The sequence below is a fragment of the Corvus hawaiiensis genome, chromosome 3 (assembly GCF_020740725.1).
Source record: "Corvus hawaiiensis isolate bCorHaw1 chromosome 3, bCorHaw1.pri.cur, whole genome shotgun sequence".
NCBI classification, from domain to species: Eukaryota; Metazoa; Chordata; class Aves; order Passeriformes; family Corvidae; genus Corvus; species Corvus hawaiiensis.
In genome coordinates, this window is record NC_063215.1 from 76,265,630 (window position 1) to 76,291,495 (window position 25,866).

Here is a 25,866-nt window from a genome sequence, read left to right on the forward strand (position 1 = left end):
CTCCGCGCCGCTCCGCTCCCCGGGGGGAGGCCGCTGCCGCCCTGCCCGCCTCCCGCACCGCCCCTGCACCGCCCGCCAGGGGCGGGCCCGGGGCCGCGATGGCCTCGCAGGTAGGCGAGGTGGGGAGGGGGCGGCGGGGGGTTATGTCACCGCCGCGGAGGGGCGAGCCGGGGGCGCGCCCCGGCGCCGCTGATTGACAGCGGGGCCCGGCCCGCAGCCCATAAAGGCGTCGGCGCGGGGCGCGGGGCCGAGGAGGGACTTGTGACGGTGTCGACAGCGGCGGCAGCATCGCATCGCATCGCATCGCATCGCATCGCATCGCATCGCATCGCATCGCATCGCATCGCATCGCATCGCATCGCATCGCATCGCATCGCATCGCATCGCATCGCATCGCCTCGCCTCGCATCGCATCGCACTCCACTCCCGACCGACCTCTCCCCGCAGAGCCCCAGCGCACCGTCGGCTCCCCGATGCCAGGTGAGGCGCAAGGCGGGGAGGTGCCGTGCCCGCCGCGAAGCCCCCTCGGGGGGCGGAGGAGGCTGTCAGCCCGCTCCCCCGCCGGCCTCTCGGAACTCGCTGTGGGCAGCCGCCCCGCTGCCGACCCCGCGGGGACTCGGGGTGCGAGGTGAGGGGAGCAGCCGCGGGACAGGCGGGTGTGCGGCACCTGCCCGCAGCAGCCCTGCCGCTGCCGCGCCCGCCGTCCGGGCACGGTCTGTTCCGCCGGGAACCGCTGAGTTCGAGAGGCGAGAGAGGCATCCTGGCCGCTGCCGGTAGTTGGCTGTAGCGGTGGTACCCTGGGGATGCCAGGTAATAGGAGTTCCCGTAGGACAAAGAAAATGTAGACAGAAAGCGCTGGCGGCATCCCTGCGTCCTTGCAAAAATGTGTGGAGTTGGCAGTGCTGAAGCTATTTGGCTGAACCCAGAGAACTGGATTTCTACACATTCCGGGGAATGCTTCTGCTCCATTCATTGTGAGTTGAGACACATATGGAGATGCAATTATGTGGTTTATAACTGCACAGTGCTACAGGGCAAACCCAGCATCACGTTAAGAGTCACTTTATCTAGCTATGGTTGGGTACAGAGGATTGTATATATATGGAAGAGAGAGGAGTTTGTATCATGGTGCTAAAAAAGGTACTGACAAGTACCCCTATTACTCAGAACCATCATCTAGTTTAGATCTCATTATCCTACAAGGATTTGTGGCTAAATATTGTGCTCCAAAGTAAAGATGTGCTAGCAATAAGCTGTATCTCCTGTAGTGTCATATGCTTTCTATGCCAGCTACTGAAATGTAATGGAGAAAATAAGAATTCATATGTTTTCTGTATGACTTTCCTTTTTTTTTTTTTTTTTTTTTTTTATTAAGGACATTTCCATTAAAAGGATCTTTAACTTTTATAATTTCTCTTCCCTTCATCTGATGTAACATTTTACTTCTGCCATCAAGAATAGACCCAGAATAAATATTACAAGAATCAGTCAAAATAAAAATTCTGATTTTATATGTATAGTTGCTGTTTACGGCATTTCATGAGGAAAATTGCACTATTTATAGTTGATAAATATTATTTCCTCAATACTTACTACTTTTTGATTTATTCATAGGAGTTATGCTGAAGAGGAGAGGGTTGTTGTGGCTTGCTGTCTTGATAACCCTGTGGGCTTCCTCAAATGCTCAGGGTAAGTTCAAACACTTCTTAACTGGATACAGAGTAACTCCCAAAGTTAAAAGTCGTTGTAAATGTTGGCTTACCTGAACTACAGTGGGAAAAGTAATAAGAAAGGAATTTTTTAGAAGTGCCTGGGATATTTGTGGTAGATATACCTTGCCAATGCTGAATGAAGATTTCTCAATATATCTCAAAATTACTTTTTTTAGAAATTTTTGATTAATATGTGTATAATCCCAGAAATAATTGATATACTTTTCTATGTGGTGGAAATGTATGGTGAAAGTAGCATAGACAGAATCACTGTGTGGGATGAATATTTTAAAAAGATAGAGGTGGAGAAATAGACATCTACAGATGAGATATAAGTAGAATACAAATTGGCACAATGCCAGATCCTCATTTACACCTCACCTATTGGTTGAAGTCTTTAAAAAGCAAATCTCTTTTTTGCGGTCATCATGTAGGCACACGGATCCTCATAATTTGATTTCCATTATCTGGTAATCAAAAGATAGGAATTGCCTCAAATTCCTTATCCATTCATATAAATTAAAATATTTAATGGATAAATTGCTACAGGCATCCATGTGTAGGCATATATGTGGCATATAGCATATATATATATACAAGTACCTACTATATAGTGCTAGAAAATATGAAGCCATACATATAAATATATAATCAAAAGTATTTGTACACATAGAAGAAGAGAATTGTCATGGAAATGAAAATGTTGGGTAGTAAATATGATTCACTTGCCTGCTAGCAGGAACAGTTCCATTTGTGGAAGTGGGAAAGTACTGGGTTTACTCTGCTGGTCCTTAATGTCTGTCATATAATTGCGGTTACTAATTATAGTGTACAGAGCTGTTTCTTGTAAGACTTTCTGTAGATGCATTGTCACACACTGTTAACTTTTTCAGATGGTGACAAGGAAGAGGAGACTACCTTCGATTTACTTCAAGTCAGTAGCATAAACCGAAAGACAATTGGAGCAAAGGTGTTCCGGGGCCCAGACCCCACTATGCCAGCATATCGTTTCATTCGGTTTGACCATATACCTCCATGTAAACCGGAGAAATTAAAAAAGATCATAAAACTAATACGGCAGAATGAGGGCTTTATCCTTTCAGCCACTCTGAGGCAGGACAGGCAATCTAGAGGCACTATCCTTGCTTTAGAGGGTCCCGGCATCAGTGAGAGGCAGTTTGAGATCATTTCCAATGGCCGGGCCAACACCCTGGACCTTATCTATTGGGTGGATGGCTTCCAGAACGTGATTTCCCTGGAAGACGTGGACCTTGCTGACTCACAGTGGAAGAACCTCACCGTGCAGATAACAGGGGAGAACTACAACCTCTATGTTGGCTGTGACCTTATTGACAGCTTCATCCTGGAGGAGCCTTTCTATGAGCAGCTGAAAGCAGAGAGCAGCAGGCTGTACTTGGCGAAGGGTTCCACTCGGGAGAATCATTTCAGGGTAGGTGACGTGGAGAAGCTGGGGTCTCTGGTGTGGTAAGAAGGTAACTGCAAGTAGTTTGGGAAGATGCAGTAGGTGCAGTTTTGTTCTCCCAATGCCTCTTGGATTTGATGGGGTCACAGGTGTTCCCAAGCAGACTTTCTTCAGAGTGTGTTTTTATTAATTGCTGGATCTGTGTTGTGTCATTTTGGGGTTCCTGAAAGCAAAGGCCTGGCAAACCAAAGTCTAAACCCAGGAAAAGTGTGAAAAACCAATTTTTGGGCTTTCCTATACATCTCTTTTCTTTTCCAGATGTAAGTCTTCTAGAGATGTTGGATTTTTGTGGTGATTTGTAGAATTCTTTGCAAATTTCTTGAAGAACTGGTTTTCCATTGAAATATATCTATTCAAATAATGAGAACATGTCAATATTTTTGCTTTTTATTTGAAAGAAGAAGGAAAAAAAGAATTTTTAATGGAGCTGAAGCATGTGGTATTGTTCCATCCTGTAACAGAACATCCTGGTTTGCCATTTTGAACATTTCTTTTCAATTTAAATCAAAAAAAGAGGAAAATGTTGAAAAAATAAATAGAATAAAGAGTTTTGATCAGCACTGTAAATGAGATTGTTTTTCTTTTTGTGAAAAACATTTGAGATGAAGTACTTATAAGCTTTCTGATTTTCCTATCAAATGAAAACAACCTTCTGCCTCCTATCATACAGTGATATGATCTGGCCCAACAGCTTTAAGGATGGCTTCTTTTCTCTCACAGCTGATATCAAACTGGAACTCATGGCTCCAAAAATTTCAAAAAGCCATTTTTTTCTCATCATGTTGTGCCATCTTGTTTTCAGGCAGAGCCTGACATGCTGGAGGGATGACCAGTTTTGGCAGGGACGTCAGAAGTTCTTGCCCACAGCCTCTCCATTCCTGCCTCCATGACTAACTCACTCCACCAGTAGTGCTCATACAACTGTTTCTGAAGATGTACTGTTAAGTGGCTCACTGAAATAATCTGGTTTTTAATTACTTTTTTTCTTCTTTGAGGATTTTTTTCCCCAAGTGAAATAGATACATGTCTGGTTTTAGAATGTTGTCTCAGGGTAGCATCAGCACAACTGAGAAAGCAGTGAACTATGGTGCATGGGAACAACTGGCTAAGGATGGAAGTGTGATGGTGCAGGAAAGTTGGCTTTGACCGTATGACAAATGTCTTGTAGAACTACAATCTAAAATTCACTATGGAAATGGAGATTTGAGCTCTTAGTGGATTAATATCTTTTAATGTGACATGTTTCAGAACATACCTAGCTTTGTGGCTTATAGCACTGAAATTGTATATAACAAAGCTATAACCACTTCTGTTTCTGTGTCTCAGGTTTAATGCCTTGTAGATTGTTTTTTATATATCTGCTTATGTCTGAATCTAGTCAGTAGCATGGGATTGAAACAGGAAAGTTATTAGTTACTCAAAAATTGATCTTACTGTTTTTAATTGCTATTTAAAATTATCATTACAGGGTCTTTTGCAAAATATTCAATTAATCTTTGGTACTTCAATAGAGGATGTTCTGCGTAAGAAAGGATGCCAGAGAAGCCAGTCAAGTAAGGCTTTTGATGTCTTGTTAACACTGTTCAATATTAATACTGTGAAATATTTAATAATGTGAGAGCTAGAAATGTCAGCAGTGACTTATCGTCCTAAAACTATGCAACAGATCCCTTTGAAATGAAAAGTAGAATGAGTTAATTTTTGGTGGTAATGGGAACTTATATGTTTATATGATGTCATTTCTACTCTCCAGTCTATTATTTTAGTTTGGTTGCTTAGGTCCATAACTCTGAGTCTCTAAGTTGGGAAAAAAAATGTTGAGCAAGAAATTAGTAGAAATGGAAGGAAAAATGCATATGTATGAAAATATATATTTTCTTACATGAGTTTTCTGTAATTCTTTGAGCACAAGATGGGTAATGGTTCTGAATTCTGCTTCTGACTGTCAATGGGCCCACAAACTAGTCTGCCATTCTTAAAGACACTGAATTCATTGGCTGAAAGAGGCTTTGGGTTTGAATCCCGAAATATTGTTAATGAAAACATCCTCAGGAAAATAAGAAATCAAAGGAAGAGGTAGGGAAGGCATGTATGTTATGGGCTGACGTGTTCTTGTTAGTCCAGTTCATGCTTACCCCGCCAGGAGGGGAGCACTCTGTGTGTAGGCGTGTAGTGGATTCCTCATAAAAGAATTAGGATTATTTGTCAAATGTGTCCTAAGGTTTTGTACTCAAGCTCATAGGAGGTGCTGACTGTTTTACTTCCCAGTGCTTGTAGCTGACAATAATTCTCAGTAAAGAATTATTTAGCAAATAATTCGATTCACAGTATTTTTACTTTTACTTTGCAACACGAAGAGAACGCTACAAGATGGAAATTTCTTGTGCAGGAACAGAAGGGAACAAATAGCACAGTAAGGCCATCAAAATTATTTAAGAGGTTTGTTATGTGCATGTCTGATTCTGACATTGCCTATCCAGCTTAATTACATACTCACAGAATGGGTCAGGTTGAAAAGGACCACAGGGTGTCATTGGTGTAACCTCTCTGCTCAGGCAGGGTCATCCTAGATCACATTTCACAGGATTATATCTGGATGGTTCTTGAATATCTCCAGTGAGGGAGACTCCACAACCTCTCTGGGCAACTGTTCCAGTGCTTAGTCACCCACACAGTAAAGAAGTTCCTCATGTTCAGGTGGAACTTCCTGTGTATCAGTATCTGCCCATTGCTTCTTGTGCTATTGCTTGGCACCACTGAACAGAGCCTGGCTCCATCCTCTTGGCACCTCCCTTCAGATACTCACAGACATTGATGAGGTCCTCTCTCAGTTGTCTCTCCTTGAGGCTGAATATGCCCAGCTCCTTCAGCCTTTCCTCAAAAGAGGGAGGCTCCAATCCTTTAATTACCTTTGTAGTCCTTGGCTGGACTCAATCCAGGAGCTCCATATCTTTCTTGTACTGAGGAGCCCAGAATTAGACAAAACACTTCAAATGTGTCTGAGGATGAGGAGAGGGGCAGAATGGTTCTTTTCTGCCCATCTCTCCAGCCTATCAAGATCTTTATGGAGGTCTGTACAGCCCTCTGGGCTAGTGGTCACTCCTCCCAGCTTTGTGTCATCAGTGAACTTGCTGAGGAGGCATCTGTCCCTTCATCCAAGTCATTGATGCATGGTTTAAACAATACTGGGCCCAGTACTGAAATCTGGGGGGATGCTGCTAATGACAATTACCACAGTTGAAAAGCCATGAGTGAAGTTACTGACCACAAGATACATATTTTCCCATTTTGATGGCTCACTTGTTGAGCTGAAGTACAGGCATTAAGATGACATATTTTTGTGTTAATGTTCCATAACAGCAAGGCAGATGTTACAAATGAAGGTCCCTCAGCCCTGAGGACACAAAAAGAGACAGGACTGTGTTTTCCCAATGTATCTTTAAGCCTAATATGGGAATGTGACATACGGTGAAATGGTGGCTTGGGAATGCTGTTTGGTTAAGGGTAGAAAAGTATGCCTGTGGCATAGTGGCTGCAAATCCTTTAGGCAGGATTTATACACTGCACTGGATAGGAAAGATAACAAAAATACACCTAAATAGGCACATCAATAAAATCCCTTCTTGAGTTATATCAACAGAATGACATTTGCATATGTGAGAGGATGCACATTTTACTCTTCTGGTTTCTCATTTTAAAGATAATCATGTGGTCCTTAGGAAATTAGCAGGAAGTCAGCAACAGGGAACTGATTTCCCAGTGATCCCCAGGCATCTTCTTTCAGTCATTGCCAAGTACCAGTAGGAAGTGGGGATTTAGTTCTTCTAACATAGTTTTGGTTTATGTTTCCTGCTGAGATTGCAATTTTATTAATGTCCTCAGAATGTTCTGGTCAAGGCACACTCCATGTTGGCTTGAAAAATATGAAATTAATGATCTGAGAAGTGCTGTGGGGGGATCTGAGAAATCTAATGTTTCAATGTGGTAGGAAAATTGCATTCTTTCCAGGGAATCAAAAACCAGCTGAAATAAACTGTTATGACACAGAGAGTTCTGATCTGCTATGTGGTTTTCTTCCATCCTGTAAAAGAGGCTGGACAATTGCTTCAACTTTGGAAAACTGTGAATAATTTTTTGTAGACCTTGGCTAGGTGCAGATGTTTCATAGCTAATTTAAAAGCACATCAAGCCAATAATTTTAAGTTTGGTTGAGAAGTAATCACTTAATGTCATATTGTGGGTTGGTTATTTGTTCTTTTATTTTTAGCCTTCCAAATGAATGAAGAATACTTTGCTCCTGTTTTCATGTACTTCTTTGTTTAAATATAACACTTTACATTGTATGGTAAAGCACCAAATCAAGCCCTTAACATCTCTGAAGCTTGGCCACCTTTGGTGATTTGTCAACACTGAATGGTGTTGGGGTTTTGAAGCATATGTTTTATGGCACATGTTCCTGTGCTGATTTCTTCTTTTTAAATTGCTGTATACTTTGCTTGTCTTTTCTCTTTGGTAACCTTGAGCTATTCCAACATCACTAAATCTGGTAAATAAGTCTTTGTTGAGAGATAGGGTAGTGTGGACTTCTGTACAGCTGATACCAAATTTGAGTGTATCATGGAGTCCTTAGAGAAATCTTCCATGGAATCCATAAGACATTTACCTGATAGACATTTAAATGCTTAACAGAACATAGACTGTTTTATGTAGTTTTCTATGTGCTTTTTTCTTATTAATTACAAATCAAGCTTTCTTTATGTTATTTTTCAGGAATGTGCTGTAGATAGGGATGTGTTTTAAAATTATATTAGAACATGTCCAGTTCTCCCTGTCGAATGCATGCAAAGTTCTGTTTTAGTTACAATCTGCCTTTTGGAGGAGGGTTTGAAATGACAAATCAAATAATCAGTCTGATCTTAGCTTGACCTCCATTTCACTTCAGAATGAAACTACTGTTATAACAGCTCCTCTTAGCTTAACACTGGGCAGTGCAATATAGAGCAGCCCAAAGTCTGGTATACATTGCATAATGGTCCAAATTTGATCCAACCGTGGAATTTATGGACGGAACAAGGACAACAACTTTCTGCAAGGAAACTCTTTCTCCTGCCTTTTTCCCTGCCTTGAGAAAGTTTGATAGGTCATGAACAAATCTGAATCCTTTTATGTCTGAGTGGCTAAATGGGTTTGCTTTTTTGATACTGTGTTCTTTTGTTAGCCTTCTTCATAAATGAATGTGTTGCAGTGCCAACAATTTTAAAGTGAGGGCCATGTGAGACACAGCTTGGCTCTTAATTTTGAAAAGGGAAAGCCTATAATTGGAACCAGCTGACATCTAACTCCTCTTTTATTCATGGGTTTAATAAGCATGAAGCTGTGCCAAAATAGATGTGTTTAAACCCTACTCATGGGTGCCAATCTGTGATTTCAGCAGGAATCTGTAATCTGTGGAAGAGCTTTGTATATGCTTCTCTTCTCTTTCATTCTCTTGCTACCAGCTGAAGTGAACACCATCAACGAGAGCACTGAGATCCTTCATTTGAGCCCTGCTGTCACAACCGAGTATGTGGGTGAGAAACCGGAGAAGGCCGAATTCTGTGACCGCTCCTGTGAAGAGCTGGGATCAATGTTCACAGAGCTCACCGGCCTGCGCATCGTGGTGAACAACTTGGCTGATAACCTCCAAAAAGTGGTAGGTACCTGTAAATCTGGAGAACTGACAGAGGTCTGCTGTGCAGTGCTCTTTCCTTACTTATTTTGTGCCCGGGCAGTTAATAGAGATTTCTGTATTACATATGAACACTTGTTACTATATCTACATAATGTAAAGATGTCCTCTTTTCATTGTGACTAGTTTGGTATTTCTCGAGTATAACACTTTCATCAAGACTTGGTTTTCACAGACTGGGTTTAAAAGAGCACACACACATGCACTCATACACAGGGGAAATCCTCCTAAAGGTTTGGAAATTGAAAGCTATCAATCCCAACCTTGCCTGCATACTGTTAAAGCCTTGTTACCATGTTTGCAACATTTATGAATGCATCAGTAAGTGGCTACATGGGGTACCTAAACTGTAAGTAAATGTATGGGATTTTCATAGTTGAAGCATGATGGTGATGTTTTGCTGAAGTCTGCCTCTCTTCTTATTCTGAATCAGCTAATTATTTCGGAAGGAATTTTATTGCTATGCCATATGTCTCAGGATTAAAATCTTCTCATCTAAAGATGAGCTGTACTAGAGGAAAGCAAAACGACTAAGAAGAGATTTCCCTTAGTATCGTGTGACTGTTTTTTACCATTGCTAGAAGAATTGCTATGCAGGACTACAATACTTGAGATCATCTTCCTTATCTACATAAATATGTAAAAATACTTTTTTTAATGGAAGAATTAAGTCCAGTGGTGTCTCAGTTTTGTCTATTTAAAACAGTTTGCTTATGAAATACACAACTTGTTTTCATTAACTCTGTCTTCTAGTCTGAAGAGAACCAAATTATGTGGGAACTGATTGGGCCTAACAAAACACTGAAGAGCCAACCAGTTTGCTGGCAGGATGGCCGTGTATTCGCAGATAATGAAAGCTGGATTGTAGATAGCTGCACCAAGTGCGTTTGCCAGGTAAGGTTTTGGAAACCTTCTTCTCTGCAGAAATGGACAGTGGGTTTAATCCAGCTCATCTGTCCAGGTCAGGTCGTATTTACTTAGAGTTTGGCCGAACTTCATGACATTTATAAAAAGTAGTCCCCATGTCCAGGGTAGTTAGATCAAATCAAAACATTTCCACACATGAAACTTCTCCAGATGCCCACCTTCATTTACCTCTGTCTGTGAGCATAAATCAGTAAGTTGATTTCTTTGCCTTTAGGATTCCAAAATTGTGTGCAATCAGATCACCTGCCCAGCAGTCTCCTGTGCTGATCCAGCTTTTGTTGAAGGTGAATGCTGTCCAGTCTGCTCTCACTGTGAGTATTTAGCTGAGGAGAAAGACAGATAGTCTTTGGCATTATTTAAAATCACTACTAGTGTTTTTGAAAGCTCAAAACAAGCAAGATGTCAAGGCGGGTAAGATCAAATATAAAACTTTTATGTGTACAAAGATCATATGAAGTAACTTGGGTGCCTGAAGTTACCCCCTGAAGGACTTGGTCTGTCCTCATTGATTATATTGGTTGCTTAGAATTAACATGATAACCTGCCTAGCTACCTTGGGCATAAACTGTTGAAAGCATGCTTCGCGCCAGTCATGTTTCACGTTTTTTTGCCCATTCAAAGCATAGGGCATATTCTTACAATGTGCTCTTGATCATGTTCACCATTATGTAGCTTTTAAAGGTGGGGCCACATCTCATCATACTGACCTATATTCTGAAGGCAAGGGCCATTTGGACTCAGTTTTGGGCTTGGTCCATTCTAGAGATAAGATGTTCTTCCTCCAAAGATCAGTGCTTCATGCAAACACACTGCACACAAGTTCATGAAGATCCAGGATTCTTACCTGAACTAACCTCTCATTATATTACACCATAATTCCCTTACTTCAGCAGCAGCTTGGGAAAGCAAAATTAGGAGAGATCTAAATGTTAAAGTACATATTCTACAGAGAAAAAGAAGTGAGTATCTTCTAAATAGGATAATAGAGCAACTTTGAAAACTAAGGCAAAAAAACAAAAGGCACTTTTTCTTGCCTTTTGCTCCGCAGCTGATGACAGTGAGGAGGGCTGGTCACCATGGTCAGACTGGACAAAGTGCTCAGTTACCTGTGGCTCTGGGACTCAGATGCGAGGAAGGTCGTGTGATGTCACCAGGAGTGCTTGCACAGGCCCACACATCCAAACAAGGATGTGCAGCTTTAAGAAATGTGACCATCGCAGTAAGTAATAAAATTTCTTCTTTTTTAAAAGCTTCTTTGGACATCTCAAAGCAAAACCAAGCTAAGTCAGGATAGTATGTACTTGAGAAATCCTATATGCACAATTAAAGTAGCTGTCATTAGATTCGTTGTCATTTTTCCCCTTTCGAATATTCCTCCCTTTCCTGACAATTTCATAGGTATGTACATTTTGGGCTCAGCTATGTTAATAAAAAAGATGATGAGTGATCCTTTTTTTAACATTATGAACTGGAGTCTTTTGTTTGAACTCAGTTTGGAGACAACCCTCAGTTCGTAACGATGATATACGGGGCTGTGTTTACATCTGCCATTCATTGATTGTTGGACCATTCCATTAACTTAGTTGTGTTTAGGAATACAATAATCATGGAAGATTTTTGCAAAATATCAAACTGCTTTTATATTTAAGGCACTTAAAAGGATGCTATTCCAGAAGCGTAATTAATACTATTGCAGGTACCTGTGATATCCGGGCTAATATAGTATGTAAGGCAGTATCTAGCAGCTGAGACTGCTAGATGTCCAAATGTGCATTTTGAACAAGTGTTTGTTTCACTGGAAAAGTTTATTTTTAAGTAAAATGTATAAAATAATTGTTAGTAATACACTGGTTACTGAAATTCCTAAGAAAGCTGTTCTTGAGTACCTGAGCTGGCATGCTGGGCTTTGTAAGTGAAATGGTGGGAAAGAGATGGGACATTCATCAGATGTGGTGAGAGGCTCATTAGAAGGCTAACTTCTCAAAGTGAGTTTGTATTAGTGCTCAAGGTGGGCTGTTTGCTTGAGTTTTGCTCTTTTCTTTGGCAGTACGTCAAGATGGTGGCTGGAGTCATTGGTCTCCCTGGTCTTCCTGTTCAGTAACCTGTGGTGTAGGAAATATCACCCGCATCCGCCTCTGCAATTCTCCTATTCCCCAGATGGGTGGGAAAAACTGTGTGGGAAATGGGCGTGAAACGGAGAAGTGTGAGAAGGCTCCATGTCCAGGTATGTCTGTGGTCTTGAATCAAAAGTAACACAATAATATTCCAGCTGAATTCCTTCTCTTTATTCAGATCTAAATGACAGTGAATTTCTATGACGGAAAATATAATTCTATCTTGCGAGTGAAATAACACACAAGGATGCTTCGAAAATGAGGACAACAATGCAGTCAGAGGTTCTGTAAACCTTCCAAGTTATAATTTGGCTTTAAATATTAAGAGTTAGAGAAATTTCCATTTTAGTGATATATCTCTGCATATCAAAAATAAACACTTCCTTTCTAAAAGGAAGCTGTCTCTGTACTTGTTCAGAATAGACATAGAATCCCCCAATAGTCAGATTTCTTTGAAATTGTGCATGCATTTTTTATACATTCAACACAATTTTTATTATAATTCTTTCTTATTCATCTACATTTCTAAGCCATTTTTAGAGACCTTTCATTCCACACACTTTCACTTCCCTTTCATATAATTTTTCCTCCCTTTTTTCTCTTTGCATATCCAGTTGGCATGGCATGCTGTTTTGAATTATTGGCCAAAAAATGCCTATGAAGCAGTTGGGTATTTTTCATTTGTTTGTTTCTGAAATACTGCTATCTCAGTGCAAACATCTGCCAACATCTTTCTATGTACGTAGCGAGAAACTGTCTCTAGCCAGGGATCTGATGAAGGGTTGTTGTCATTGGCACCAGATGTCCCCACTTTATTGCCTGTGATGCTCTTCTTTTCTGCATATCTTAGTGAATGGCCAGTGGGGTCCTTGGTCTCCGTGGTCTGCCTGCACTGTTACCTGTGGAGGAGGAATTCGTGAGCGGTCTCGCCTCTGTAACAGTCCAGAGCCACAGTATGGAGGAAAGCCATGCGTGGGAGATACCAAGCAGCATGATATGTGCAATAAGAAGGATTGCCCAATTGGTTGGTATTCATTCTTTATTCAGTCTGAGCAATTATTGTTGCTGTTATCTTTTTAATGGGTAATTTATGAAGTGACACTACAGGAGTCTGCTAACTATACCTTTGTTTCTGGAGAGGACATTTAACTATTTTGAGTACTGTTTTGTGGGATTTTATATATATTCTCAATAATGACTTCTTGAACAAGTATACCTTTCTTAAATAAGGATTCAACATGATGTAATGTATTCAAGCAGATGTAGCAATCCATAATCTTTTCATATTAAATCAATAGTACTTAGTCTTAAATGCACTTAATAACTCTAATTTTAGGGGTTTTATAAGAATCTGTTGCATCAAGTGTGGTTTAAGCTAATGATCAGAGAATACCTGTTTCTTAAATGAAGTTTTACATGCCTTTTATCCTCCTTACTTAATTTACAGTTTTGTTTGTATTTGCCAGATGGGTGTTTGTCAAATCCTTGCTTTCCTGGAGCAGAATGCAACAGTTACCCAGATGGGTCTTGGTCATGTGGGGCATGCCCAGCAGGATACCTTGGCAATGGTACCGTCTGTGAGGATCTTGATGAGGTATTGACTTTGTTTCCATTAACACCAGGCAATCACCATGAAAAATTAATATTTGGGAATTATACAGCCATCTAATTTTTTCCTTCTTTCTTTCTTTACCTGCAGTGTATAGCTGTGTCAGATGTTTGCTTTAAAGTGAATCAGGTCCATCGCTGTGTGAACACAAACCCGGGTTTCCACTGCTTGCCGTGTCCTCCACGCTATAAAGGAAGTCAGCCCTATGGAGTAGGGCTGGAAGTTGCCAAGACAGAGAAGCAAGTAAGTGAAGTTGAAGGGAATTTGATGGCTTTGAGTAATTCTCATTTGAAATATCTTTTAATGATGGCGTGTGATAAACTTGGATATCAAACAAAAATGGCCTGAAATAAATAACTGGTGTTCCAGAGTATTTTTGATTTGAGTAACAAAACACTGAATTTGGGATTGGCTTTTTTAAGGGTTTGATTTTCTTTAGGCATCTGCACAGTTGTACCAAATGAGCCTAAAATTCCAGGAGCAAACATTTCCCTGCTTTGCACTCCTTTCTCCAAGGTTTACATACCTATTCTGGAGAGTGGAAACTGAAGAATTAGGATTGTTTTTTTCATAAATATAATGCTGTTAATGTCAGTGTTATCAGACACATCTGAAGTTCTCAGTCCCTAAATTCCATTGGGCCAAAATTTATCAGCAGTGAAGGACAGCAGGAAGTGGAAGTGAGATTGAAGACTACAGTTTTCTAGACAAGACAAAGATGTTAAAGCGGAAGTAATGGGATGCCTTCTCTTTGTTGCTGTTGAATCAATCTGTGGTTAGCTCAGCTTTTGAATTCTACATGTAAACCATCTGTGTAAGATTCTCAAATACTGGCAATGAAAAATATAGTGATAAGCAAGGGGTAACAAAAACCTACATGAGGTCAACACAAGAATTCCTTAGGGTCTCTTTGATTTAAGAAAATAAGGTAGTCCTTTTATACTGTCAGGCAGAACACTAAAGAAAAGAGGTCAGTAAAATCTACTTTCTGTTGCAGTTAGTTTCTGGGGTTTAATGACATCTGGAAGAAGGCAGATACAGTGCTGAAATTGTTAACCACTTTAATTACTTTTTAAATAATGTCCAATTTTTCCTGTGGTTTCTTTTAATTACTTTCATTGTACATATTTGTTGGAATTGTGAACTGACAGAGCAGTATGATTTACTAACCACAATTAAAACAAAGTTCCTGTCTTCAGACTTCTAAATAACGGGTCTGATTTTGATAAAGTTGAGGCACACACAGCTGGCTGTGATTATCAAGTTTCAGTGAATATGCTCCATCATTTATAGGTCTGTGAACCTGAGAATCCATGCAAGGACAAGACACACAGCTGCCATAAGTCTGCAGACTGCATCTATCTGGGCCATTTCAGTGATCCAATGTACAAATGTGAATGTAGGACAGGGTATGCTGGTGATGGACGCATCTGTGGTGAGGATTCAGATTTGGATGGCTGGCCTAACAACAACTTGGTCTGTGCTGCTAATGCAACATACCACTGTGTGAAGGTGGGTGAAAAAGGTTGATAAAAATACCACGCATTAACAAAATGTTCTCTTTTTCCTAAGTAGTAGTGAGTAACGCTTTTAATTCGTGATGCTGGTAGTTGCTTTCAGTAAGCTTTTGACTGTTACAGCATGCTCATTTTCTAGGAGATGCTGTGGAATGTGTATTCACTTAATCTGGTAAAATACTGTAAGGGATTCTCAAAATTAAATCCAGAGTCCTCTGCTTTGGATTTCTTCCTATGCAGAATTGGATGATTGGGATGCCTGTGAATGGAGTTAGCACACTGAGCAGGAATTACCTAAAGCATGGCTGTGAAGCACACAGCTAGAGAGAACCAAACAGGGATTTGGGGGCCCAGGTGAGTGTGAAATCCTACCTGCAGGACTTGTAAAAAGACACTGACAGCCATGTAAGGGCTACACTTCTAAAAGCTCTCTTGAACTACTCCTTCCTTTCAAAGAGTTAAACAGACCACATGCTGTGAAAACTGGATTCAGAGCCTGAGATAATTTTTGGCAATAGGAGCCTAAGAGAGGAATGAATGTGAATAGTTAGAGGGGTTCTCCTTATTGCAAAAGCTCACAGGAACAGGATGAGAGATTCAGCCTCTCTCACCCTTCAGAGATGTGAAGTCCTAGCTCTCACTCTTCCAAGCATGACCTGCCTGCAACCATTGGCTCTACACCTGGCAACTGGGACTTGTCCAGTCTTGCTGTGCAGCTGGGATGTTGTAGTGAACAATGAAAGATTACTAGACCAATGAGAAAATCAGCATCAGGGAGCCTGAAAATGGTGGCATGTAGCTTCAGTAGGGTGTGTCCACCATGGTATGTTCCCTGGGACCTGGTTTGGTGCTCATCTGAAGCACACAGTAAGTCCTTCTTGGTTTCACGGCCTGAGGTTCCTTCCAGTGGGAATTGCTCAAAAATGGTGAGCCTCCTTGTAGGTCTCATCCCGATGCAGTTATACTGCTGTATGAAACCAGGCTGAAAGTTGTTCCAGGTCCACCAGTTTAACAATGGCCCAAACAGCTGAGGGACAAAGGCACTTCCTGACAGGCAATTCCCTGGATCTTTGTTCTGAGCGGTGGCCTTGCTGGTGGTTGAATGACAGCCACAGTACAAAGGGGCATACACTGTTTGCAACAGCAAATTAAGCAACTTGGATGGAGGAGTTTTGTCTGAGAAGAAGACATATGCAGGTGTTCAGTTTTAAACACCTACCTATGGGACCACTGACAACACTGGATTACCTGTATATGTTCACTAGGCAGATGCTCAAGTATTTTGCTGATCAGTCATGGCTCTCAGGGCAAGCTTTCTCTTCTGAGGTTTTTGAGGGCTTCTTTTCCCAGACCTGAAACATTTTTGTTTCTTCTCCGTGCTAAAGTGATCTACTTATAAACATTCTTGAAGTTCTAGCACAAAACCTTCTGCTTAAAAAAATGAGGAAAGAAATGCAAACCACTACTATAGTGGTTAAAACAAATACAGACCAAGAGGCTAGGAAAGTTTGAAATCAGGTTGTTTGAGGGAATAAGTTACTTGTGTGAATCTGGGCTCTATTATCTGAAGAGTTTCAGATATGGATGGAAATTTGGACCTCAAATGTAGGTCTTCCTCACGGTAATTGATGTCTGCTCATTGTGGATTCAGCCAACTCAGCTGTTGCAGTTCTTATAGCTTTCTTTCACTTCCTGTCATCAGAATTTCCAACGTGTTCACTCATGATGTAACACAAAGCACTAGTTTTGATTAAACACAGCATGCTGAACTCATTCAGGAAAAACTTGTTTCTAAAGATTGTTTCATGTTTTGTGTAATGTGTTGATCTAATAGGCACAAGTACTTCATTTAAGGGGATCCCTCCATCCACCAAAAAAAACGCATTAAAAATACCACAAATTTTCAGGCCCTTATGTTCTTTACAAAATATCCTAGTTGAGTAATTTGATTTTTAAAAGCTTCTTTTCTTGAGCTGATAATGATTGAAAATTAACTTACTCTTGTGACTAATTTCTTTCATTGTTTCAAAATTTTTTTTGTATCACTGGTAACCAATGTCGAGGTCAACAGTCAAGACTCTTCGCAGGTATTTGGTAAAAATTTTGGGTGTTTGATTCTTATCACAAAATTTTCAATTTTCTTAAGTTGTCTGTACTTTTAGAACCATTGAGATTGAAAACGTAACTATAATATTACTTTTTTAGAGTATGTGTTACAAAAAAGATATTTCTGGACTCTATTGACAGATTCAGTTTTGGGTGAGGTAGATCTGGAATGTGAGTAAAAATGAGAATAATAGAGTGTGTTTTCAGAGATGTATTTATTCACAGCAAGTGGTAGAATTGCAATCCATTTTAGCTGGTTTTAGTATTTTTAAGAACTCATGTTAAAAGTTTGGCAAGCAATTTACTTCTTATTTTTCAGCGTAACTTAAGAATTGCTTATTTAAAATAATCATTCTTTACAAAGCTGTTATGCAAAATAAAGAGATCCATTTGTCTTTTATTTTTAAAGACATGGGAGTGCAGAGGTACTGTTTTGCAGAACAGTATAAAGACACTTTTTTCAAAATTTTCTTATAGTGTTCCCCTTCATTAATGTGCAGTACTTTCCATTGCTGTGTAGTGGCTTTCCATGTGAACAACTGTTTCTGAAGACCTTCTCTTGGCTTGTATCTTTATTTTTCTGGCAACCAAACCTGGCCATTTTTTACATAAGCTTCAAACATATCTCATGAATTGTCTATTAAAAGTTCATGTAAGCATGCATGTCTGTGTGTGTGGTGTGTTTGTTCTCTGATAGTTTCCTCTAAAATTTACTAGAAAAGTCACTTGAATAGCAGCTGGGAAATAGAATTATTTGCAGATGTGTTTTACTTTACAATATGAAAGCAGCAAATGAGTACTATCTTTGGCAGAAAACAAACAGGCACTTTAAAAAGTACTTTGCTGATTGCTCTTATTTTATATTCTCTGGTGTACCATATCTACTCCTCTGCCCGGGCAAGTTACTCTGACATAATGTAAACATAATGCATTGATTATTTCTTTTGACCAGGATAACTGCCCCCTTCTGCCTAACTCTGGCCAAGAAGACTTTGATAAAGATGGCAAAGGAGATGCCTGTGATGAAGACGATGACAATGATGGTGTTGAAGATGACAAAGTAAGAGGTGTATCTGTCTGCAGTACACTTGACCTAAACATCTGGTTTTAAGGAAAAACATTACAATAGATGTAAACTTTATCGTTCAGAGCTTCAGCTGAGTTATTCTGCACTTCCTTCCCTGAATGATGGGTAGTGCAGAGTAAAGCTGTGTTCAGTCAAAGGAAAGTAGTATTGTGCAGAGCAAAGTAGCCCGGGGAACCGTAGGATCTATGTTCTCTGTATCAGTTTTGTGTTCAATTATGTACATGAAAACAGTTTAATGGAAAGTGGTGTTGGATTTTTTATATTGTAATGGGAGAATGACAAGTCTATGGTATTTGAAAAGCTGGTAAATGTTACATATATGATGTTATTTTCATTAATTGTAACCTGTTTCTAAAACAACTATAAACACAGCCAGTATCAAGGGGAAATGATGGGACGAAAATACCTAGCCTGGTTCATACTTTCCTTCAGATCTGCCCAGAAGACAAATTCATTTACCTGCAGAACCTAAAAGATAGACAGTCTAAAACTGTTACCTTGTACATTCAACAGAAGGACAGAGGCACTTTCAGAGTGTGCTTCACCCTGGCTTTTCTGAGCATGTTTAGGATGAGTTGGTATTAGAATTTTACTCTTCCTCTTTGTTCCCTTCAGAGGGAACCTAGATGCTCCAGAGCTTCAGATGGTTAAAGCTGGGTAAGAGCTTTGTTCATTTGGTGTCTGTTTGGAAAATTTAAAAAAAACCTCAAAGAATCATTTGATAAAGTAATATGATTTAGTATGTATATTTTTTAAAATTGTAGCTAGAAGTTATTTGATGAACAGCATAAGATTTTGACTGGCCTCTATATGTTGCCCTTGATTATACGAAACGTATTTCTGGGGAATTTAAAATATTGTGCTAAAAAATTATTTCCTGGTAAATGTTGGTTTTTTTCTCTTTAGCAGAGAAAAAGTAGTTTAAAGATTTTTTCATTATGTCTCCCTTCAGATTGCATGACACTGATGTAGCCCTCACACCCACTGTTTTGGTTTTCTTTCTTTCTTCTTTGCATTTCACAAAGTACTTTCTCATGCCTGTGCAAAAGTCCATGTGTAATTTGGGAATGTGTGAAACATGAGAATTCTTCTTCTGGCAGATTTTGAAATTCAAGTGATAGGAAGGTTTCAAAAGTCCATTAAAAGGAATGGTCTCAGGGAAAAATATTTTTGATAAATGACAGTATTTCATTTTAACATTTTAAAAAACTTTTTACATTTTATTATTGTGCTCAATAGAACACAACCAACAAAAAGTCAATACTTGTTTAAATTGAAAAATCAAAATATGTGATATCAACTTGAAAATACTGATATTAGTCTGTTCCAAAAAAGTCAGAGTAACAATTCTAGTTGGTTTTTTTTTGTTTTTCAAAAATTATAAAATGCAGCTGAAGTTGGCCTGATTTTGCAACATGTTCTGTTTTTTTTTTTCTAAAGTACATGTACCAGTGATACACCTTTATTTATATATCTGAGTACAGATCCAGTTTAAAATGCCTGTTGCTCTCCTTGTGAGATATGGAACACAATTCACATGTTTTGTACGAAACAGACACTGAGCCAGGCTGTCCAGATGCCATCCTGTTACCACCAAGATCTTCAGTATAGGTACAGCTTGTCCATTGAAAAAATAATGGATTAATATTTGATTTTTGAACTCTATCCAAGATGAACAGGAGTTACCACTTCATAGTGTGCTCTCATGAGTTGTGATTTATATTGTGAAATCTTCTATTTTTTCTTTCCTAGGACAATTGCCCTCTTCTGTTCAACCCTCGTCAGTTTGATTATGACAAGGATGAAGTTGGTGACCGCTGTGATAATTGCCCCTATGTGCACAACCCTGCTCAGATTGACACAGACAACAATGGGGAGGGTGACTCATGTGCTGTGGACATTGATGGAGATGGTATGATTTCACTTTTGAGAATTAGGTGCTGTTCCACAAGTGCACTTTATGTCCAGTAAGATGGGCTACCTGCTTTTGTATGTGGAATAAAATTGGGTCTAGCAGCTCAAAGACAGAGAAGGCTGAAGTTATCTGTCCTGTGTAGTATAGTTGCCCATACAGTCCCTAAATGACTACAGTTAATATTATTAAAAAATAAATCACAGCGAGTCTTTATCAGTGTAAACTTAAAAAAGAAAAATGTTTCCTTCATCTGTATTCCAAAGTAATCAGGGCCTAATATGACGCTTGTGTTGACCTTTCTTTTTAGGGAGGGAAAAGAACATCAGAACATTCACGCAGCTAAGACAATATCCATAGTAAAGTAATCTGCTTTTCCATGAATGTATGCAAAGCTCACAGTAATCCAAATACACATTTTTTTGTATGTTTTAAAATATTGTTAAAAATGTTTATTTCATCTACCAGTACATTCCTATATAACCCTAATTTGGTCAGAATTAAGAAGGGGGAAAACCACTTAAATATAGTTCAAAAATCATATCCCTGCAGCATTTCAAATGTGTGAGGATCCAGAAATACTAAAAGATGAATAAATCTAGCTTTGCATTTTCCTCAATAATGTTTAAAACTTTTGGATGCTTATCTGACTTTAGCTTCTGAACATTTTGAAGTCCTCACATCCTTCTTCTGATCATCAGGTTCATATTAGTACTTATGTTAGTTCTGCATTTGAAGAAAAATCCAATCATATGTTATTGGCTGAAAGATTATGCAAATATCCGGGGACCGTGTAATATAGGAAAGGGTTGTATCCTTGTATCTTTCCCAGACAGATATGCCAACATGTGTTTGCTTCTTTTCATCTTATTATAATTTTGAAGTAAATTGTTGGGTTTATAGTAAAGTCTCCTGAGGAGGTACAGTTTCTTTTGAAAATTTGTCATGCTATACAGTTAATGATGCACATGTTCTGGTAAAATTAAGTTATTAAATGCTGAGGCAGCTGAATATTAATACAGTTGTTTCTCTACCAAACTTCAGAATTTTGAACCTGATATAGCTGTGTGTTCTGTGGCATTTCTTAGAGTGGGGGAAGAAAATCCAAACCAAATTATTTAAAAAGAAAAATACTCTACCCCTTTATCTGTTATTCTGTGAAAAATGACTAAATTCTTTGGACATGATCAGCCCTTATTGTAGCAAAATTCTATAGAAAGATGGACACAGAAAACTTTATCATAGTAAGAAAAATGGAATTGATGCCATAATTTTTCTTTCAATTAGTCTTAACTATTTCATTTTGTAGCAATGATGTTGTAGCAGCCAAAAAGCTTATGAACCCCTTAAGAGCCGTGCTTCATTACTGGTGACTCCTACAGTCTATGGCCGTCTGTGTTGGATGTTGTATCATTTTGATTTTTTCAATATTTTGTTGTTTTTTCCCCCAGACATTTTTAATGAACGAGATAATTGTCCTTACGTCTACAACACAGACCAGAGTGATACAGATGGTGATGGAGTTGGTGATCAGTGTGATAATTGTCCATTGATGCATAATCCAGACCAGGTAAGTGATGAAAACAGTTTCCTTAATGGCAACATCAGAACAAGGGCAGAGAAAAGAACACAGGAATTGCTATCAGTCCCTGTACTGGACAGCTGAAGAGATGGATCTATATTGCTCACTTTCACATCTCACGTTGTGAGATCTCTTTGTCTCAGATGAAAGGGAAGTACAGTGGTGACTCCTTTAATGCATCTGCAAATAAAGCCCTGCCCTGCAATATCTTGGGGACCAAATCTTACCCACTGATAGAAGAACAAGTAGCCATATGAGCTTGAAGTTATGTGTGTGCTTTAAGCACAGTTGTCATTGTGGTATCACTTGTCACTACAGAAACCCTTGAAGAGAAGCACTGAGCAGTTAAGTTCCAGGCTGTTCTTTTGCATTGAGGGAAATAATAAAATTATTCTGTAAACTTTTTTTTGGGGTAGACTGATGCAGATAATGACCTTGTTGGTGACCAGTGTGACAATAATGAGGACATAGATGAAGATGGCCACCAGAACAACCAGGATAATTGCCCTTACATCCCCAACGCTAACCAGGCTGACCACGATCAGGATGGTAAAGGAGATGCCTGTGATTCTGACGATGACAATGATGGTGTCCCAGATGACAGGGACAACTGTCGCCTCAGATACAACCCTGAGCAGGAGGACTCAGATGGTAAGAACAAGGTCATATGAATTTCATTTAGTTCTTAGTATCTGATTTTCATCTTGGAGTATTAAGATCTAGTGAAGAGAGACTTCACATCAAACTGAGCTGCTTTTGATATTTGAGACACCGTGGAATTCAATGGAGCTGAACTGGCCAGTTTCGTCCAGGGTTAGAGCATTAGGAAGCATCTTTGACAGGAGCTCAAACATCCATCTACTTAATTATAGAAGAAAACCTTTAACAAATTAAAAAAAAAAAAACCCCAAAAAATCAATTTTTTAAAAAATATTCTTATTTTCACATTTAATTGAAATACTAAAAATCTTGGAAAATATTTCAAATAGCTTGAATTTCAAATGTCTTAAAAAATGGAAAGGGAGCTGTTTCAAAACAAGTTACCATCTGAAAATTAAAATGGAGAAAATATGGTTTACTGCTCTATTTTGAAAAACAGACTATTTTCCAGGATTTTTAAAGTCTAAAAGTATTGTTAATTTTTAATTATTTTTTAAAAATTGACTTCTGAGCAGCTTTTCTCAAATTTTCTTTATAGGCTGCTTTAAATATGTCTTGGTGATATACATGTCACAGTTTAAAAAATGGATATGTAATTGCTCTTTTTTCCAGTTTTTTGGTAAAATGTTGCTGGACACCTCAAAAAGTCCTTCTCCATGCTTGGCATTATTTAAATAATGAAACAGTGTTAGTTTCACAATTATTCTAATATTGAAAATGTTTATGATCCTTTGACAACCACCAAATACGTTTACAATAATGACCCTTGCAATAAATACAGGTAAGCAATTTCTGTTCCAAGTTATACAATTTGATGGAGTCGTTCCATGGCTGTGCTGTAGAAATTGAAATTTATTACCTACACAATATGTTTTTATGTACATTTAGAAAGATGAAATGCTGAACCTTGTCTAATTTCCTGTTAAGACAACTGCTGTCAGTAGGAAGTTTCTGGTTGGTAGTCAGTAGTAGCTCTTAATTTGTATAACCTTTCAGTCCTATAATATGTGTCCAGAATATTTTCGTACTTGCCAGTCTCTGGAATAGCCCCTTAATTTCATAAATCCAGAATAAGGGTGACCCCAAGCTGAGTCATCCATTACCTGGATCTTGTAAGGGAAACTACATTTATGTATGGATTAATGATTCACAAAAAACATATATTTCATCAGTTTAGCCAGCTCATCACTGTCATTAGCAGCAGGTCCAACAGAAATCTTGGAAAAGGGGTAAATAAAGCCAAAAATTGTTCCCATGCTCTTGAAGATGTGAGTTTTAGCATATAAAGATGAGGCCCTGGAGAGAGCTGTTGGATGTGACTGGATAAACAAACACTTTCTAACTTTCCTTGACAAGGAATGAATGTTGTCAGCAGCAACTCACTACCAAATGAACATCAGCTGGACTTTCAGTGAATAATTAGATTCTTTTGTGAATTATCTCTTTGATTTGGCAAAGGAAACAAAATAGGAAATTCACTCTCTTTTCTCCAATAAGTGCTAAGACAAACAGGTGGAGGAGCACACAGCTGGTCAGAATTTGGAGTTCTCTATGGCAGATATCCAGGGTGGAAAATGGGACCATTTTACCACGTATCTGAGCTGCAGAGAGCCCTGAGATACTAGATGTTTCAGTTTTCTCTAATACTGTTGCCTAAAACTCATTCTGCCTTCTCTCTGGAAGCACCATACTTGGGTAATGCTGTGCTGGTCAGTCACGGTAAGGTAGCTTTCTATTTTTCTGTGAAACATCTAGTAGTAGGTCAGTATTGAATGAGCTGGGTCGTTGCTATTTCCCAAGTTGTTAATTCCGATGTTCTTAGGGCAGTCATAAACACTGGGAAAAAAAAAAAAAATAGCAGATGCTCTGCTATGTGAGGATAGGAACAAATTAGTAGGCAGCACTGGTTTTGCGTTGGTACCCAATGTAATACCCAGTGGTTTCTGTTGTAAAAGTTGGAGCCATCTGGGAATTCGTTTCTATACTTGTCTAGCTTAGCTTTTTGACATTATTTTCAGGTGTTTGTGCTATTGTATGCAATGGAATAATAGAGCCATTGTCAATGAGATTTTTTATAGATACCTTCTTTCACTTCTTGCTCTTGGAGGCACATCCCATCTCCTGGTTTCCATTAATATTAAGGGGAAACTAAGAAAGGAAATAATTTTAGTTTTTTTAAAATATTGAGTGTAAAAGTAGTTGAGCAGAAGCACAACTGTAGATAAGCTGTATTTTTTTGTTATCTAAAAAACTGTTGTTCATACAACAAAACTTTACTTTTTCATTCCTCTGAGGCTAGTCCTGTTGAATACAGCACTGCCTTCTTTTCTCATGCACTTTTCTGAAGAACTATGTTTTTATTGAGTCAAATTGTTCTACTTACAAGTGAAAGAGTGGCTAAGCATGTATGCATATTTTACTGCAACACTCTCTTCCCTTTCTTTTGACATAGAGGTGACACATCTGCAATCTGAAGCATCTCAGATGGATTGTTGCAGAAAGAATCTTAAGTAATAAGAGTCTGTAATAAAGTCTAATATGATCAACAATGTATAAAGATTTAGTAATGTGTGGAGGATTAAGATTTTAATGCTATTGTTTGAATTGATTTGCACAGCACATATTAAAATGTGGTGTTGTATCCACATCTGGAACAAATCAAACGGAAAAAGTAATGCAAGCATTAGTGAATTACATCGACATAGCAAACTTCCAACTTTTCCCACCCTGATTCCAAAGTGGTGTATAGACTGGGGCTGGATAAATTGCTAACAATTGCCTTTGCTTATTCACATTGCTTACAGGTGATGGAAGAGGTGATATTTGCAAAGATGACTTTGACAATGACAATGTTCCAGATATTTATGATGTGTGCCCTGAAAACAATGCCATCAGTGAAACTGATTTCAGAAAGTTCCAGATGGTCCCTCTGGACCCCAAGGGAACAGCTCAGATTGATCCCAACTGGGTTATTCGCCACCAAGGCAAGGAACTGGTTCAGACTGCCAACTCGGATCCTGGAATAGCTGTAGGTGAGTATCAGATGTAAGTCATCATCTTTGGAAAAGTAATTAGTGATTCTGTGATAAGGAAAGGGAAATAAAGAAAGAGAAATGCACATTTTTGGTGCTGCAAACTTTGGACTAACCACGGAGACAGTGTATATGCCCAAAGTAAAAACAGCTCAATGCTGCCTGCATTTTTTGTCCATTCATCTCATCACTGACTCTAGCATACATAAAATACACAACTGAAAAAATTTATATTAGTGCCTTCTGTATTCAATGCACCTTGTAAGCAACTTATTTCTCTCCAGAAGTGTCCATGCAGGCAAGTGTAATTACCTCCTGTAATTACCTCCTCTTCTACAGGTAAGAAAACTGAGAAAGACCACTTATGACTCCTGCCAAAATTTAGTGTGTAGCTGGG

The 25,866-nt window shown here is 39.0% G+C and overlaps 1 protein-coding gene across 1 annotated transcript in view; it reads left to right on the forward strand.

Annotated features, from left to right (window-relative positions):
- Positions 1-224: 224 nt before the first annotated feature.
- THBS2 (thrombospondin 2) overlaps positions 225-25,866 on the forward strand; it is a 32,608-nt gene continuing 6,966 nt past the window's right edge. Inside the window, exons 1-18 of the mRNA XM_048298695.1 lie at positions 225-480; positions 1,615-1,689; positions 2,606-3,162; positions 4,664-4,748; positions 8,694-8,887; positions 9,677-9,817; positions 10,065-10,161; positions 10,899-11,069; positions 11,898-12,074; positions 12,815-12,988; positions 13,431-13,558; positions 13,664-13,816; positions 14,867-15,085; positions 18,149-18,256; positions 20,036-20,195; positions 21,647-21,765; positions 22,194-22,428; positions 25,242-25,469. Coding sequence (XP_048154652.1) covers positions 474-480; positions 1,615-1,689; positions 2,606-3,162; positions 4,664-4,748; positions 8,694-8,887; positions 9,677-9,817; positions 10,065-10,161; positions 10,899-11,069; positions 11,898-12,074; positions 12,815-12,988; positions 13,431-13,558; positions 13,664-13,816; positions 14,867-15,085; positions 18,149-18,256; positions 20,036-20,195; positions 21,647-21,765; positions 22,194-22,428; positions 25,242-25,469 — 3,028 coding nt within the window. The 5' untranslated portion in view covers positions 225-473. The remainder of the gene's footprint in view (positions 481-1,614; positions 1,690-2,605; positions 3,163-4,663; positions 4,749-8,693; positions 8,888-9,676; positions 9,818-10,064; positions 10,162-10,898; positions 11,070-11,897; positions 12,075-12,814; positions 12,989-13,430; positions 13,559-13,663; positions 13,817-14,866; positions 15,086-18,148; positions 18,257-20,035; positions 20,196-21,646; positions 21,766-22,193; positions 22,429-25,241; positions 25,470-25,866) is intronic.